Below are 17013 nucleotides of genomic sequence, written 5' to 3'. Positions count from 1 at the left end.
GTTACTAGAAGCATGTGAAGTGATGCCTGTTTGACCTTCAGCCGACCTACCTTAGGTCCGTCCGGTTCAGACAGGTAAACACTAGTTGGACTGAAATAACTTAACATTTCCTGTTAAGCTCTGGCCTATAAAATACCTGTTTTCTGCCTTTAGTGACAGCTTTTAACTATAATTGCCATGCAATAAATTGCACATATTTAAAATACAATTTGATAAGACCAACTAAGCTTCCTGGTCCGCTTCCCCAAGCGAGTCAGCGCCGACCTTCCTAGGGCCCGGCCGCTCAACGTTCCCGGCGTGCCGTGCGGCCGTCGCGGCCGGAAGGCGGAAGTGAGCGAGTTTCCGGTTGGCGTGCGGCGTGCGTGCGTTTGTTTCTCGGGTGAGTTTCCAGAATCTTGGCTTTTGGGGCTCGGCCCTGCCGCTCGTGGAGGATGTCGTCTCAGACCCTGACTTTCTTTGGGGATGCTTGGCCTCTGCCTAGATTGTGGCACTGCACCAAGGGCGGGCTTCCCGAGGGCTCGGGGTGGCCCGGCGCCCCCCCACTCCCGGGTACTGTGTAAAGGGTAACCGCCAGGTTGTTTTCCGTGGCCTGTCGCGCAGGATTTGGGTCAGATTAGTCAACCGAGCAGGTTTGTGGCTGCTGGTGTTGAAAGGGTCTTCACCTAGTCACGCCACAGCTGCTTCCTTCCGTAAGCCTCACTGCATGCAAAGTGCAATGCTCCGCGGGTCGGCGGCCAACGAGACCGACCTGGGAGAGGTCAAGGGCTCTCTCCCCATCCGTTCCAGCCTGGCCTTGTGAATACGGGCTCCGGACTGCTGCTGCTATGGGAGCTCAGGCCCTTACCCACATCTCTTCGCACCAGCCAAGGCCCCCGCCTGCTTCCCTCCCTCCAGGTTCTCCCCTCTTCCCCTAAAGCCCACTCCCTGGCCCGCCTTCGCGCTTTTTCTGGATCTCTTCTTTCTCTCCCCACTTTTCTCATTCTCCCCTGTTACGGTCAAGTTTTAGATCCAAGAAGCTGGCAGTTTTAGCCCTTTGTTGCGAACCCCGAAATTTAACACTACTTGGTCTCTGTTTTCGTGGAACCTACAGTGCGCAGGTCGAAACACGTATTAAGTAGAGAGGGGCTTACGGTGGTCAGAGAAGGTCCTTCCTGAGGGACTGACAGGAGCGAGCCGGTTCCAGACGCAAGAACTGTAGTGTAAAGGTATTGGACACAGTGTGGGCTCTATTCACATGTGATTGGAGCTTGCAGATTGGGTTAAGGAGACTGAGATGAGAGTTGGAGTCACGTGGCCAGAGGATGATAATATTGTGTCTTGAATGCACTGTGGGAAGTCATTTAAAAATTCTGTGGCAGGCAGCAAAATGCTGTAAGCTTTTCAAGTTGATGCCTAAGTGCTTCCTGATGGATTTGGGGTAAAGGGCTGAAAGGTGGACAGAGAACCGAAGTGGATGTAAGTTTAAGGTAGTTAGATCAGCTTGACTAGGATTGCAAAGGGTTTCTATGAAAATTGTGTTGTAATTTGTTAACTGTTAAATAAGTACTTGTTAGGTAATAACGTTCTTTCTATTGCAAGAAAACTAAGAGATTTTTAGAATTGACTTAATGGTGTGGTGGATTGAGGCAGGTGTCCTCTATAAACTTAGGTTTTCAGACTGGTAGGTTCCCACCTGATGGCAGTTTGGGAATTAAAGCCTCCTGGAGGCTGTGTATTGTTGGGGGCAGGGTTATGGGCTTCCTCTTGCCAGTGTTTGGCATACTCTCCTGTTGCTGTTGTCTAGCTGATGTTGCCCAAGAGGTGATGTCCACCCTGTGCTCATGCCATCATTTTCCCTGTCGTCATGGAACATCCCCTCGAGTCTGTAAGCCAAAATAAACCACCCCTTTTGGTCAGGTGATTTCTGCCAGCATTGTGAACCTGAGTGCAACAAATAGTTTGCCATTGATTGGCCTCAGGAGTTTTGATTTGGTGGTCTTGATTGTTGCTTAGTAGTTGTAGGTGACACATTGGCCCTCACATAAGTTACATGTGAAGCCATCACAGATTCTGAATAGATTACCTTCCATTTATTCCTGTTTAGTAGAGTGAACTTTTGGTTGGGTTTTCAAGGATTTTCCTGTTAATTTTTTTTAAAGTAATCCATTTTTTTTTTTTTTTGAACCTATGTTTTTCATAACATTAGGTAAAACATGGCTAAAAGCTTACGGAGTAAATGGAAAAGGAAGATGCGTGCTGAAAAGAGAAAAAAGAATGCTCCAAGAGAGCTCAACAGACTTAAAAGTATTCTCAAAGTCGACAGTGATATTTTAATGAAAGATGTCCAAGAGATAGCAACTGTGGTAGTGCCCAAACAGGGTCAGGAGAAAGTTCACTGTGTGATGGAAGAGGAAAAAGGTGAGTGTGCTGCTTCATAAAAAATAGTAACAATTCTGTCAAGTTTTCTCTGATGATTTTCCCTTCTTAAACTCTTACCCACCTCCACACATTCTTCCTAACATGCCTGTTATGCAAACATCTTATTATTGCTTTGTTCTATTTCTTTCATGGGTTTCCCTGTCCACCCAAGACCCATGTGTTTCGTTACGAACTTCAAGATACTCTTGACTCTGCCTCCCCATTGGCTGGGATTATAGACGTGTGCACCATCTTGCATCTGGCTTTCCATGGACATTGAAAATACAACTGTGGTCGGAAGGCCAAAGAACAAGTGCTTTTAACCACTGAGCCATCTCTCCAGCTCCAACGCTACACACACACGCACGCATGCACAGAGAGAGAATGAGTGTGCCAGGGCCTCCTGTTACTGCAAATGAACTCCAGATGCATCTGCCATCTTTGTGCATCTGGCTTTATGTGGATACTATAGAATTGAACCAGGTTTCAGGCAAGTACCTTAACCACTGGGCAATCTCTCCAGGCTCTCACCTTATCCTTTTTTTTTTTTTTTTTTTTTTTTTTTTTGAGGTAGGATCTCACTCTAGTTCAGGCTGACCTCAAATTCACTATGTAGTCTCAGGGTGGCCTTGAGCTCATGATGATCCACCTACCTCTGCCTCCATTTTATCTTTTTTTTTTTTAATTTTATTTATTTATTTATTTGAGAGTGACATACACAGAGAGAAAGACAGATAGAGGGAGAGAGAGAGAATGGACGCGCCAGGGCTTCCAGCCTCTGCAAACAAACTCCAGACGCATGCGCCCCCTTGTGCATCTGGCTAACGTGGGACCTGGGGAACCGAGCCTCGAACCGGGGTCCTTAGGCTTCACAGGCAAGCGCTTAACTGCTAAGCCATCTCTCCAGCCCCATTTTATCTTTTTAAAGGCTTATGGTGTTTACACATCATATCACATCATGTCACTTCTTTCCTTCCACCTTGTTGGAAGCAAGGTCTGTTGTTTTCCACCACTTACACCAGGCTAGCCGGCCCAGGAGCTTTCTGAGTATTCTCCTGTTTAGTTAGACATTCTTGGATTACAAATGTGTGCTACTGCTACTGTGCCTGGCTTTACTTGGGTTCTGAGGAACCAAACTAACACACTCATTCCTACATGGGCAATACTTTATCCACTGAGCCATCTCCCCCAGCCCTAAGTCCTTTGTTTTAAATGGATTACTTTTTTTTTTTTTTAAGGTAGGGCCTTGCTCTATCCCAGGCTGACCTGAAATTCATTATGTAGTCTCAGGCTGGCTTTGAACCCACAGTGATCCTCCAACCTCTGCCTCCTGAGTGCTGGGATTAAAGGTGTACACCATCACACCTGGCCTGTTTGTTAGAATGCAAGAACACTTTATAATTTCTAGATGGCATGTGTTCCTGAGTCTCTTACCTGTTTTAAACATTATTTTCTTTTAAATTATTTAAGAGTAGGGACAGATAGTGAGAGAGTGGGTGTGCCAGGGCCTCTAGCCACTCCAAACAAACTCCAGATCCATGTGCCACCTAATGCAGCTGTCTTTACGTTGGTGCTAGGGAATCAAACCTGGGTCCTTTGCCTTTGCAGGCAAGCACCTTAAGTGCTAAGCCATCTCTCCAGCTCAGTGTCATATCTTGGTCCTCCAACTTTTCTTTTCTTTTCTTTTGTATTCTCTAATTTCTTCAGTTTTTATTTGCTAGGTTTTGTGATATATAGCTTAGCCATTTTATGTTCATTTCCAGAAGATTTTAACTTTATCCCTTTTCATGCCCTCTTGCTTTTAATGGATCTGTCTCCTATCACTGAGATTACTTAAAGATTGTTTCCTTTTTTTAAAAAAAATCTCTTTTTAGTTTTTATTTATTTGAGAGGGAGAGAATGAGCATGCCAAAGCCTCCAGCCACTTCAAATGAATTCCAGATGCATGTGCTACCTTGGGCATCTAGCTTATGTGGGTCCTGGGGAATCAAACCTGGATCCATTGGCTTTGCAGGCAAGTGACTTAACTGCTATGCTATCTTTCCAGTCCGCTTGGGGTTTTGAGGTAGAGTCTCACTCTAGCTCAGATTGACCTGGAATTTACTGTGTGGTCTCAGGGTGGCATTGAACTCATGGTGGTCCACCTACCTCTGCCTCCAAAGTGCTGGCATTGAAGGTGTGCGCTACCATGCCCAGTTTAAAGTTTGTTTCTGATATTTAAATTGAAATCTCTGCATTGTCTGCCTTTTAAGTCCTTCCCTTCTATACCCACCCCCCCCTTGCCTCCTCGACCCTTCTAGTGCTTTTTTAAATTTTTTTAATTTTATATTTTATTTTATTTTATTTGTGAGGGGAGAGAGAAGGGGTGTACCAGGCCTCTAGCCAGTGTAAAGAAACTCCAAATGCAAGCACCACTTTGAATCTGGCTTTATTTGGGTCCTGGAGAATCAAACTTGGGTCATTAGGCATTACAGGCAAGCACCTTAACAGATAAGCCATCTCTCCATCCTCTAGTCCTTTATTTTTGTCTCTCAGACAGTTCTCAAATGTCTGGTGATTATTGCTCACAAGTAAGTGAGTCACTTCATACTTCAGAACTAAAATGATAATTGGAACCTCAGGGCCACAAGATGGAGAAGCTCTGTCAGCCTGGAGAACTGTAGAATAATTGCATAGCTCCACATTTTGTTGGGCTATTTTCTATTTCTGAATCTAGCTTTTTAAAATTTCTCACAACATTAGAGAAGAATTCTCTCATTTCCTGCCTGGAGATAATCTGAGTGCCTCATTTTTGTAGTATTTTGGGAGCTGAATGGAAGAGCAGGTGAGGGAAGTCATCTACCTGCTTTCAGTATAGCTCCTTATTTCTACCCTCAGGTACAGAGGTATGTTTCTCCTTGGCCATCCTCTCTTGCTCTTCCTTTATGTTCTGTGTCTAAATTGTTAGCAGTTACATTTATTATACTTACAGTACAGTCACCTTAGTCTAGATGACTGCCCTTTGGCTCTTGCTCCTTCTACTGTCTGGGTATCAGCCATTTTAATCTTGTGAGGTTGTGAATCCATTGATGCTTGCTTAAAATTTCTCATCTTTCTGTTTACTTGCAGAGCTTGCCAGTAGGACTCACCTTGGTTTAGTATTCATCTAAAAACCACCTAGCATAGAATGGGGTTTTCTCTCTACAGAACATAGTGAGCTCCATGAGAACAGGGAGCTCTCACGGACCACCGTAGCTCTAAGACATGGAGCATACTTAATCACTTCACAGCTGGCTCCCTGGTGCCTACTAAATACCAGCACTGTTTGCAGCAGTGTGCACATGATGGTGACTATCTAATGTAATGTCAGTAAAGATCTTGTATACCATGGCTAGGGCTTAGGGCGGGATGCTGTAGGCATGTTCCTTTATCATAGGTGAGGTTGGTAATAGGTAAGCCCCAGCAGTGCACAGCTCTTGGTGCCAGGTTCCCTGCAGCAGTAGGTGAAGTCTGGCCTCAGGGAGTTAGTTGGATAGTGGAAGGGTGGCAGTCCCACAGTGTGTGCAAGTCTTTCTTTTGTCTGCCCAGCTTTGTCATTAAACACTCTGCTGACCACTCTGCCAAGTTTGTTTGAACATCAGTAGGATTTAGTTGAAGTTCATAAAAATGCTAATTGTTGCTAGGTTATGTACTTGTGAGACCTGTGCATTAGAGTAAGAATGCATTTACTATTGAATGGCCTGTCTTTGTGTGTATGTGTTCCTGTGGGGGGAAGGGAGAATGTGCATACGCATGTGTACAGACCAGAGAATAACCTCATGTGTCATTCCTCAGGTGCCACCTGCCTTTTTTGAGACAAGGTCTCTCATTGGCCTCGAACTTGCCAAGGAGCTAAAGAAAAGATCTCTCAACAAGAGAAATCTTATAACTCACACGTTCTCAGGGCCATGCACTTAACCACTAATGTAGTAAATCCAAGCAATACATCCTCAGTGTCTCCTATTTAACTTACTTATTCCAGAGTACATAAAAACATTTGTTTCCGTTTTGTACATCTGATTTTTTATTTTATTTTTATTTTTTGACAACTTCCATAATTATAGACAGTAAACTACAATAATTCCCTTCCTCCCTCACTTTCCCCTTCACAACTCCACTCCATCATATCCCTTCCCTCGCTCAATCAGTCTCTGTTTTTATTTTGATGTCATCATCATTTCCTGCTAACATAACGGTCTAGTGTAGATAGTGCCAGGCACTGTGAGATCATGGATATCCAGGCCTTTTTGTGTCTGGAGAAGTGTATTGTAAGGAATTTTACCCTTCCTTTAGCTCTTAACATTCATTCTGTCACCTCTTCCTCAATGGGTCTGAGCCATGGAAGATGTGATAGAGATGTTTCAGTCAGTGCTGAGCACTCTATCATTTCTTCTCAGCACTGTGTGCCTTTTGAGTCATTCCAGAGGTCACCGCCATCTGAAAAGAGAAACTTCTCTAACCAGAAGTGAGAGTAGCATTAATATATGGATATGAACATTAAGAAAAGTGCTTACCAGGAAGTTTGGTGAGCATAATATATGCATTTAGCCAGACACTTGCAGGTGTTACACCCCTAGGGCTCATCACTTCCCCCATCATAGGTTTTCAGTATCAGGTATGTAATTCCCTCCCGTGGAGCCGGCCTGCTGTCTAATTAGAGAGTGGTTGGTTTCCCCAGTAACAGCCATGCCACTTATAGCAGACAGCTTCAGGTTTGCTGAGATGAACTTCCAGACCAGTCACAGTTATGGAGGAAGGGATATTTATTGATGCTTACAGATCCAGGGGAAGTTCCATAAGTGTAAAAGAAGCTGTCCTGCCTTCACAGGACCAAGGAGAGAGAGGGAGAGGGAGAGAGAGAGAGAGAGGGAGGGAGGGAGGGAGGGAGGGAAGCACAAGCCAAAAAGCCAAAAGCCACAGGACAGAGAGAGAGAGAGACAGACAAGCACAAGCCAAAAAGCCAAAAGCCACAGGACACTTCAGGAACTCCAGCTAGGCACACTTTGCATATCTTTATATTGAAATCTCAAACCCTCCACCACACCTTAAGTTCTGCCCAGTGACACCACCTCCAGCCAGGTGGCTGCAGATGAAAACTACAAACTAACAAAATAATGAATATATTGGGGGCCATCTATTTTCCACATTCTTTCCACCCCCCAGTAATCTCTCTTACTTACGTATATGCAGTACTAGCCTCTTAAATCCTCCTTCCTTCTTGCTCCCTTATAGCCCCTTTCTAGCTTACTGGCTCTGCTACTGAGTGTTATTCCAGCTCACATAGGATCATATGAGAGGATAAGCAACGCTTGGCTTTCTGGGCCTGTGTTACCTCACTAAGTATAATCCTTTCCAGGTTCATTCATTTCCCTACAGGTTGCCACTTTGCTCTATTTACAATGTTCTTTGCTGTACAAAAGCTTTGCAATTTTATGAGGTCCCAGTGGTTGATTAGTGATTTTATTTCCTGAGCAACTAGGGTTATATTCAGAAAGTCGTTGCCTGTGCCAAGATGTTGAAGGTTTTTCCCCTTTTTGCTATAGCAGTTTCAGAGTTTTGGATATGATACTAAGGTCTACTTGGACTTAAGGTTTCTGCATGGAGAGAGATAAGGATCTATTATCATTCTACTATATATAGATATCCAGTTTTCTCAGCACTGTTTGTTGAAGAGGCTGTCTTTTCTCCAATGAGTATTGGCATTTTTGTTGAAGATCAGGTGGTTGTAGCTGCCCAGACTTACATCTGGGTCCTCTATTCTGTTCCGTCTAATCTATGTGTCTATTTTTGTATCAGTACCATGCTGTTTTTGTTTCTGTGGTTCTGTAGTATAGATTAAAATCAGGTATGGTGATCCACCAGCCTTATTTTTGTTTCACAAAATTGTTTTGATGATCAAGGGTGTGTGTGTGTGTGTGTGTGTGTGTGTGTGTGTACGTGCGCAGTGCTTCCAAATGACTTTTAGGATTGTTTTTTTCTGTTTCCTTGAAGAATGCTATTGGAATTTTTATGTGAATTGCATTATATGGGTAGATTGGTTTTGTTTGACATTTCACAATATTGATTATTCCAATTCAAGAACAAGGGATGTCTTGCCATTTCTAGGGTCTTCGGCAATTTCTGTCTTGAGTGTTTTAAAGTTTTCGTTGTAAGTGGGGCATGGTGGCACATGCCTTGAATCCCAGCATTCTGGAGGCAGAGGTAAGAGGAATACCATGAGTTCGAGGCCACCCTGAGACTACATAGTTACTTCCAGGTCAGCCTAGACCAGAGTGAGACCCTACCTCAAAAACAAAAACAAAATTTTCATTGTAGAGATCCTTCACTTCCTTGGTCAGGTTTATTCCAAGGTACTTTATTTATTTATTTATTGTAGAATTTTTAATTAATTAATTTGACAGAACGAGCAAGGAAGAATGTTTATGGGTGCACCAGGGCCTCCTGCCACTGCAAATGAACTCCAGTATGTGTCACTTCGTACATCTGGATTTATGTGGGTACTAGGAAATTGAACCCAGGTTATCTGAGCCAGTTCTCTAGCCTTCAAATAGAATTTTTTTCTATTAAATTTCATTATCTTTTATGGTCATATTTAGTATGTAAACAACACATGTTGGTACCATCCTTTTTCTCCTCCCTGCCCCTTTTCTGAAGAGGTCTTCCTCATTGGGGCTGCAGTTCAACCCCATGGGGAATATGGGTCATATATTATCTGGCAGGGAGGCAATGTCTCTGTGCAAATGTCCCAATTTGTGGCTCTAACAATCTTTCCACCCCCTCTTCCACACAGTTCCCTGAGCCTTGCTGGGAGCATTTTAAGTTAACTTTAGTGATGGGCCTCTGGATCTCTGGTTTGGTAGGTGTTAAGTGTCCTCAGTATCTATCTCCATCACCCTTGTGCTGATATCAGATTCACTAAGAAAGTAGTACTTTTGCTTATTTCTCCAAATCCTCTGTGGTTTCAGCTGGGGCCAGGGTTGGCTGTTTATCCCCTCAATCCAGCTTCCATCTGAAAAAGAGAAGCAGATTCTCCAACGAAGAATGAAGTCAGCTCCAGTTAAATGGGATAATCATTAATTTTAGAATTAAAAGGGTGTAGACCCCCGTATAGTCTTAAGGTTACTGGGAGCTTGACAGTGGAAAGCCGAATCATTATCTGGATATGATTCTGACTTGTTTACCAGTTCCAGATACTGTTAGCAAATCCAGGAGCAGTTGGTTACCCACCATGGCTGTGTGCCACCATTACAGTTATGTGAGCATCATATCAAGTTGTTTGCTTCTGAGTCACTTAGACTTTGAGTTGCTTGGACAAATTTGGCCACTTTCCCCTGGTAGCTCATGTAGCATCTTCCAGCACTAGATGGGCTAATTGTCTGGGGACTGGCTCTCCTCCAGATTCCAACCAGGTCTCTGCATTGTCCGCTCTGCTGACAGCATATGGTGTCTTCAGCAGTAGGGTCTTACCATTAACCTCTGGTGGGTAATCAAGTGCTCTGACAGAAGTCTGTCTTGTTTGTTTTGGGAGATTTATTAGGTCTCTGATCAACAGCTCATTGTGGATTTAGACCACATCATGGTATAGGGAATGACAGGCCAGCACCAAGGGAAAAGAAAGAGAAAGAGGAGAAATTTGAGGTTGGGTTTCATCTCACCCTCTCCAGGGCCCTTTAATTCAGGTGCTTCCTCTAAGGTCCTCTTGAGGGTTCCACATTTTAGTCTGACTTCTAGGATATAGGATTCTGTGGTACCAGTTCACTTTGGGTTCAGTTTTGTGTCCCCCCACCACCACCTTTTCCCTTCCCCCAAGCACTACCCTCCCTCTTGTCCAAGCCTTGAAATGCTATTCAGGTATGTCAGCAACTTGGGCTGATCCAGGTTAGGAACTGCAGATGAGTGAGATCATGGAACGGTTGTCTTTCTGTGATTGTGTGAGTTCACTTAGAATGATCTGTTCCAAGTTTCAATGTGTCATTTTTTTCTTACTGCTGAGTAGAATTCCATCATGCTGATATACCACATCTTAGTTATCCATTTGTCCAATGATGTGCACCTTGGTAGATTTCCAGTTTTTAGCTATTATGAATTGAGCAGCTACAAACATGGTTGAGCAAGTATCTCTAAAGTGAGATGTGGAGCTGTTAGGGTAAATGCCCAGTAAGGGAATAACAGGGTCTGTTGGTAACTCTTATATTCATCCTTTTCAGGAGTCTCCATATTGATTTCCATAGTGGTTGTACCACCTTACATTCTCACAGTGAATAAGTGTTTCTATTTGTCCACAGCCTCGCCAACATTTGTTTTCATTTGATTTTTTTAATGTTTGCCATCCTTTCTGGGGTAAGGTGGAATCTCATAGTTGTTTTAATTTGCATTTCCCTACTGGTTAAGGATGTTGAGCATATTCTTAAATATGTGTGAGCCATTTGGAATTCTTTCTCTGAGAACTCCCTATTTAGTTCTCTGCCCCACTTTTGGAATGTGTTGTTTGATTTTTTTTTTTATTGTTTAGTTTTTTGAGTTCTTTGTAGATTTTAGCTATTAGGCTCTGTCAGTGATATATATGGCAAAGATTTTCCCCATTTAGTGGGTAATCTGTTGGCTTTGCTTATGGTATGTTTGTGCAAAAGCTTTTTAGCTTCATGAGATCTCATTGGTTGAGTGCTTGTTTAATGTTCTGAGCTACTGGGTTTTGTTCAGGAAGTTTTTTCCCAGTCCTATATTGTGGAGAGTGCCCCCTATTTTTTCTTCCAGTAGTTGAAGAGTTTCAGGTCTTACATTGAGGTCTTTAATTCATTTGGACTTGATTTTTGTGTATGGTGAAATGAGTGGGTCTAATTTCATTTTCCTACATATGGTCATCCAATTTGTCCAACACCATTTGTTGAAGATGCTGTCCTTTCTCCAGTCTACATTATTGGTACCTTTGTCAAAGATCAAACTGCTGTAGTTTTACTATATTAAATAAAAGTGGGGACAATTGGTACCCTTGTCTTGTTCCTGAATTTAGAGGAAAAGCTTCAAGTTTTTCCCCACTTAGTATTATGTTGGCTGTAGGTTTGTCATAAATAGCCTTTATTCTTTAGGTATGTTTCTTCTATTCCCAGTATCTGTTAGGACTTTAATCAAGAAGGGATTTTGGATTTTGTCAAATGTCTTTTCTGCATCTATTGAGATGATTATGTGATTTTTGTCCTTAAGTCCATTTACATAGTATATTGCATTTATCAGTTTGTCTATGTTGAACCATATCTGTATCTCTGTGATAGAGTCTACTTGGTTGGGGTGAATGATATTTTTGATATATTCTTTTATTCTGTTTGCCAATATCTTTTTGAGAATTTTTGCAACTATTTTCATGAAGGAGATTGGTCTGTAGTATGCTTTTTTGTTCTGTCTTCGTCTGGTTTTGATATCAAGGAGATGCTGGCTTCAAAGAAGGAGACTGATAGAATTTCTTTTCTGTAACTGCACAGAGTATTTAAGGATGGAGATTAAAACAAACAGATAATCTAATAAAGCTGTAGGCCCTGAGGGTGTGTGTTGTCCCACACCTTTAATCCTGTCAACTGGGAGGCTAAAATTTCTGGTCTGAAATGGGTTACAGTTAGCCTGGGGCTGAGTCAGACCCTGTCCCCAATAATGACAGAAGAAAAAGACAGACTCTGTGAATCAGGAAACATCAAAGACAACAGTAGTCAACACCAAAATATAGCTTGTTTGAGAATGGTAAAGTCATCCAAGAATATGTAACACATAACCTGCCCTGACATGGAAGGAGAGATTAGCACTTCTAGTGCAGGCCTGTGTACCTGCTTCTGTTTAGACAGGCCCTGTTACCTTCTGCGGTGGCTTCCAGTCTCACCAGTGTTTGGAGCCCACCTTGATCCCGCCCTCTAGTGGTCTGATGGCTGTGCTGGATGCCGCGAAGCCAGGAGTGAATGAGTTCTCCAGAGGTTCATGGCACTGACAGTTGGGGGATGGGAGGCTGTGCAAGATGCCTGGAGTTGTGTCCACGCTGTTCAGCTGGTCCCATTTGTGGTTTCCTTCAGCAGCTGCTGAGCTGCCCCCGCCCCTCTTCTTCAGGTTTCTTGACTTTACAAGGAGGCTGATGTGCGTGGAAAATACCTTCGCCTGGTTTCTGCTCCTACAGCTCTGTGCCAGGTGGGCATGCGGGCCAGGGCCACTGGCGCCTCAGCAGGATTTTGACCATTTTTCTCCTTTCTAGAAGATCTGAGTCTCTCCTGCTTTTCTGCTATGGCAGATAATAACGTATGCACGTCCACTTTTCAATAGAGGTGTGTTTTGCTGTTTCTTCGTGTCTCCCTCCCTGGGCTGATTTGACGTGACCTGGAAGTCACAACATTCTGTACAAGGAAGCTCAGTATGTGGTGTGCTCAGCTACATCGTTTTATGTCATTTGCGGTTGTAGCAACATGTGGTTGATTCTTTTGAGTTTGTTGTAAGGTGTTTTCAGTTATAGTCAAGAGCCAAAAATAAGTGTGTTTCCTCCTGCAATACTGCACTGCCTCTGGTTCTGAAGATCTTCGTGTGCCGCCATGAGGTGGTTTTTTGTGCGTGAATATTGATAGTTCCTTTTTTTATTTTTTTTTAGATGACATGAAAATGGAGACTGAGATTAAGAGAAACAGAAAGACTCTTCTAGACCAGAATGGACAGTACCCAGTGTGGATGAACCAGAGGCAGAGGAAGAAGCTGAAGGCCAAGCGAGCAAAAGGAAGGGGCAGAAGCAAGGCAAAGGCAGCGAAGGGGCTGGCCTGGTAGACGCCTCACACGTGAGAGTGCCAGGCCTGCTGGACACTTCCCACGTGAAAATTCCAGACATGGGGGTCGCATCACACGCAAGAGTGCCAAACCAGACCCGACAGTCTTTGATTGCAATGTGTACGCCAACTTCATCTCTCAAAAAGTGGAAGCTATTTGTTTCCAGATTTTAATCTGACCTTTTTAGTTGTAATACAAAACCTTAAATTGGTTTTGGAAACTTAAGTTATGCTGATATTTTAATAGTATAATTTTGTCAAGTATTACATGGTTGTAATTATTTGATCTTACAACTTGGCAGTACATAGAACTTGGCTATTACATATAAATTCAAAAATAAGACCTCTATAAACTGTTTATTTGGAACTTTTGTTTGTATAATTCTTAATAAAATATAATTTGTGTATAGATCTTGATGTAGGTCTTTTTTAATATCCATAAAGTTTTCCATTACTAAGGAAGACCAGATAATTCAGTTAAAAATTCTTAAGCCTTAATTTTAGGTAGATCATTAACATGTACAAATCAGTGTACTTTTTAGGAAGTTAGAACATGTTGGGTTTTTCTTGAAATAAATTTTATTCAGTTTTAATATTGTATAGACATTAATTTTGTAAATGGTAATATTAATATTACTACAGTTTTGTAGAGATTCAGTAACAAGAATCTGTTCAATTTTGGAACTAGTTTTCTGAGAAGTAGAATAACCATTGGAAATGCTGGTACCATAATGAAATGAGTTTTGGTTAAATCTGCCTTGCTATAGTTTATTATTTTTACTCATTCAAATTTATATAGTCTAAATTTCACATTCTGTCTGAGATTCATTCTAGTCACATTAACCATCTTACATGTTCACTGAAGAAAATATTTGCCTACAGTGTGCTTAGGACTTTTTTCAAGTATAGGGAACGTGAGAAGTGTGCATCTACCCAGAAGATGTTAATTTCACAAGAACACCAAGTAAAAAATGAAATGTATTAGAATAAGGGCACTATGTCATCATAACACAAACTTTGCCAAGCATACTGCTGCTAGGCATGGGTATGACCCAAATTTTGTAGGAGGTTGGAACCTATAAAATTTAATACCAGTAAGATCTTGAAATTAATAGGCCTTCCTCAATTTATTCAATAGCTAATTGAAAAGTTACTAACTTCAACTTAAAATGATTTTTTGAAGGTAGGTAAGAAAGGTCTAGAGATGTAGTTGAATGATAGAGCACTTGCCTAGCATGTTCTAGATGTTGGGAATTGCACTGAGGGGTTGGATCGGAGAAGCTAAGAAAGGAGGGTTAGAAGATGGATTTCAGGGCTACAGAGATGACTTTGGTTAAAGGCTTGCAAAACCTGATGGACTGAGTTCAGTTTCCCAGTACCCACATAGAGCCATGCGAATGCATCTAGAGTTGGCATCAGCAAGAGCCATAGTGTGCCCATATTTTCCCCCTCTCTCTCAAAAAAAATTTTTTTTAATGGATTTTGGGCTGGAGAGGTGCCATAATCGGTTAAGATGCTTGCCTGCAAAGCCAAAGGACCCACGTAAGCCAGATGCACAAGGTAACGCTTGTGTCTGGAGTTCTTTTGCAGTGGAGGGTAGCCCTGGTGTGCCCATTTTCTGTCTTTCAAATAAATAAAAATAAAACATTTAAAAGCTGGATTTCATGCATGGTCTTTGTTTTTTAGTATAGTTGTGAATAACTTTATGAAGAAAAATAGATAAATCAACATACTAATGAAGGAAAATGCAAACAAGCTACTGAAAATAGACTAGTGAACCCTCCCTGTTGCATCATAGGGATTGTCTGTGTTAATGCTGAACGCCTGGCACTCATTTAGGTTTTATCAGCCCTGTCAGGTATTTTCTAATTTCCCTCTGAGTTGAAGTCAGAGATGGATGCCAGGGATTTATACACATGTGCTGTGGCTGGTAACCTCAACTCCAATGATAAGAGCTGTGATCGCTCATCCAGGCCTCTCCATGGTGTTAGGCTGTTCAATAAAGTTTGTTCAATCATGAAATTTCATCACTCCAGATTTCCCTGAACAGAAACTATCAAAAGCCGTACTTGGAAATCATGTTCTGACATGTTGTGGCCCCTGGAAAGCTGGCGAAGGGAGAGAACTTGATTGCTGCCTTGCTGTGAGCAGGTTTAAAGCACTAGCCTGACAGGATTCTTCCCACCTCAGGAAGTTTACTCTGGCATTCCCAAAGAAGTGCAGGGGTGTGATAGCGTTCTTGTCCCCTTTAAAGATTTATAAATTGAGAAATAGCAGAGTTCTCTAATCTTCTATAATTCGTTTGTCTTACAATTTGTTTTATTTGATAGTTTTCAAACAACCACTGAATGGCCACCAGATGGAGCTCAAGTGAAGCAGCATGTTAGGAATGGAATGGAACATTTTCTTGGTACTCTTAAGCAAATTATATATGAGGATAATAAAAATTAAAATAAAAAGTGTTAACTCATTTAATGCACCCAGAGCTCCTCTGAACTTGGGTGCTGATGTGATCTCTTTATACATGAGGAAACTGAGGCACAGCCACAGGTCATCTAACTGAGACCAACGCTGCTGGGAGTCACGTTCAGGTTAACTCATTCGCTTGTTATGACTCTGCCTCTCAAGTATACATACAATCTGCCAGAGAAAGAGGTAATTTTTGGGTTAGACTGCTTTTTATTTAGTTAAATCTTCGATGGGACTGGGTGGATGCAGGCTCAGGATCAGATATTGATCAAGTTTTAGTAAGAATTTTCCTCAAATCTCAAACCAGATGAGGGCTCCGTAAGTAATTCTCTATTAATGCTCTGGCCAATCTAGGAGCAGAAGGGGTAGGCTGAGATCACTGGTGACTAAGTGCCTAGCCAGAAGAAATGTGACCTGCAGCGAAGCTCTAAGGAATCCTGTAGGGTTTTTGTTTGCGTGTTTAGACAGGGTCTTGCTGTCTATCCCTGCTTGACCTGGTACACGCTTACATATAGCCCATTCTGACTTTCCTCTTGCAGCGGTCCTGCCTCAGCCCCGAGTCCTGGTACTACACCCTGCCTGGCAAGTCATGGTTTGATGACACTTTATTTTGCTTATTGCTGTCACTTTAATGACAATATCTTTTATTCCTTTAAAGCATACTCCTTAAAATATGTGGTGCTACTTACTTTGTTTGCTAAGAAATTTGATGTTTTCATGTTTTAGCTCCATGTAACTAGGACATGTATTTTAGGAGTTGGAAAAGTTAACTGGCTATAAATGATTTAAGCATTGATGTGCTGGAAGGGATGAAAGATAGTGATGTGTAGTTTAATAAAATTGTAGGCATAAAATTAAACCTGGGGTCGGGAGTGGTAGTACGCACCTTTCATCCCGGCACTTGGGAGGCAGAGGTAGGAGGATCGCCGTGAGTTTGAGTCCACCCTGGGAATACAGAATGAATTCCAGGTCAGCCTGGGCTAGAGTGATACCCTTCCTTGAAAAACCAAAAAAAAATGAAATAAATAAAACCTGGGGAGGTAGGGACCTCTAAGAAACCTCAAATTGGCCAGTAGAGAAACATTACAATTAAAATGTAAGTATTGAGCTGTTGACTAATCTTACCAGCTAATGCTACCTGGCACAGTGATTCAGATTTGTACTAGTCACAATTATCTGTTCCTGTATTTTTCCAGCATATAAAATCACCATTTCAGTAGATGTGTACCAATTTTACCAAAAAAAAAAAAAAAAAAAAAGTTTGGAGATGAGGCAGTACTTACCCTAGGCCAAAGGCCACTCTACTGTCTCAGGGGCCTGTTAGGCAGCTGGAGGTCAAGCCAGG

The 17013-nt window shown here is 42.2% G+C and overlaps 1 protein-coding gene across 1 annotated transcript; it reads left to right on the top strand.

Annotated features, from left to right (window-relative positions):
• Positions 1–320: 320 nt before the first annotated feature.
• Positions 321–13608, top strand: Llph (LLP homolog, long-term synaptic facilitation factor). The gene is made up of 3 exons (XM_004650064.2): positions 321–379; positions 2186–2397; positions 13031–13608. The coding sequence occupies exons 2-3, from the start codon at positions 2193–2195 to the stop codon at positions 13198–13200; spliced, it is 375 nt and encodes a 124-aa protein (XP_004650121.1). The 5' UTR covers positions 321–379; positions 2186–2192; the 3' UTR covers positions 13201–13608.
• Positions 13609–17013: the final 3405 nt, after the last annotated feature.

The sequence above is a fragment of the Jaculus jaculus genome, chromosome 6 (assembly GCF_020740685.1).
Source record: "Jaculus jaculus isolate mJacJac1 chromosome 6, mJacJac1.mat.Y.cur, whole genome shotgun sequence".
Taxonomy (NCBI): domain Eukaryota; kingdom Metazoa; phylum Chordata; class Mammalia; order Rodentia; family Dipodidae; genus Jaculus; species Jaculus jaculus.
This window is presented reverse-complemented; position numbering and strand designations above follow the sequence as displayed.

Bases quoted from the DNA above. Each gene is read 5' to 3' on its own strand.
- Llph (XM_004650064.2), top strand. From the start codon at position 2,193: ATGGCTAAAAGCTTACGGAGTAAATGGAAAAGGAAGATGCGTGCTGAA. The intron at 2,398-13,030 runs GTGAGTGTGCTG...ATTTTTTTTTAG, and splicing joins TGTGATGGAAGAGGAAAAAG to ATGACATGAAAATGGAGACT.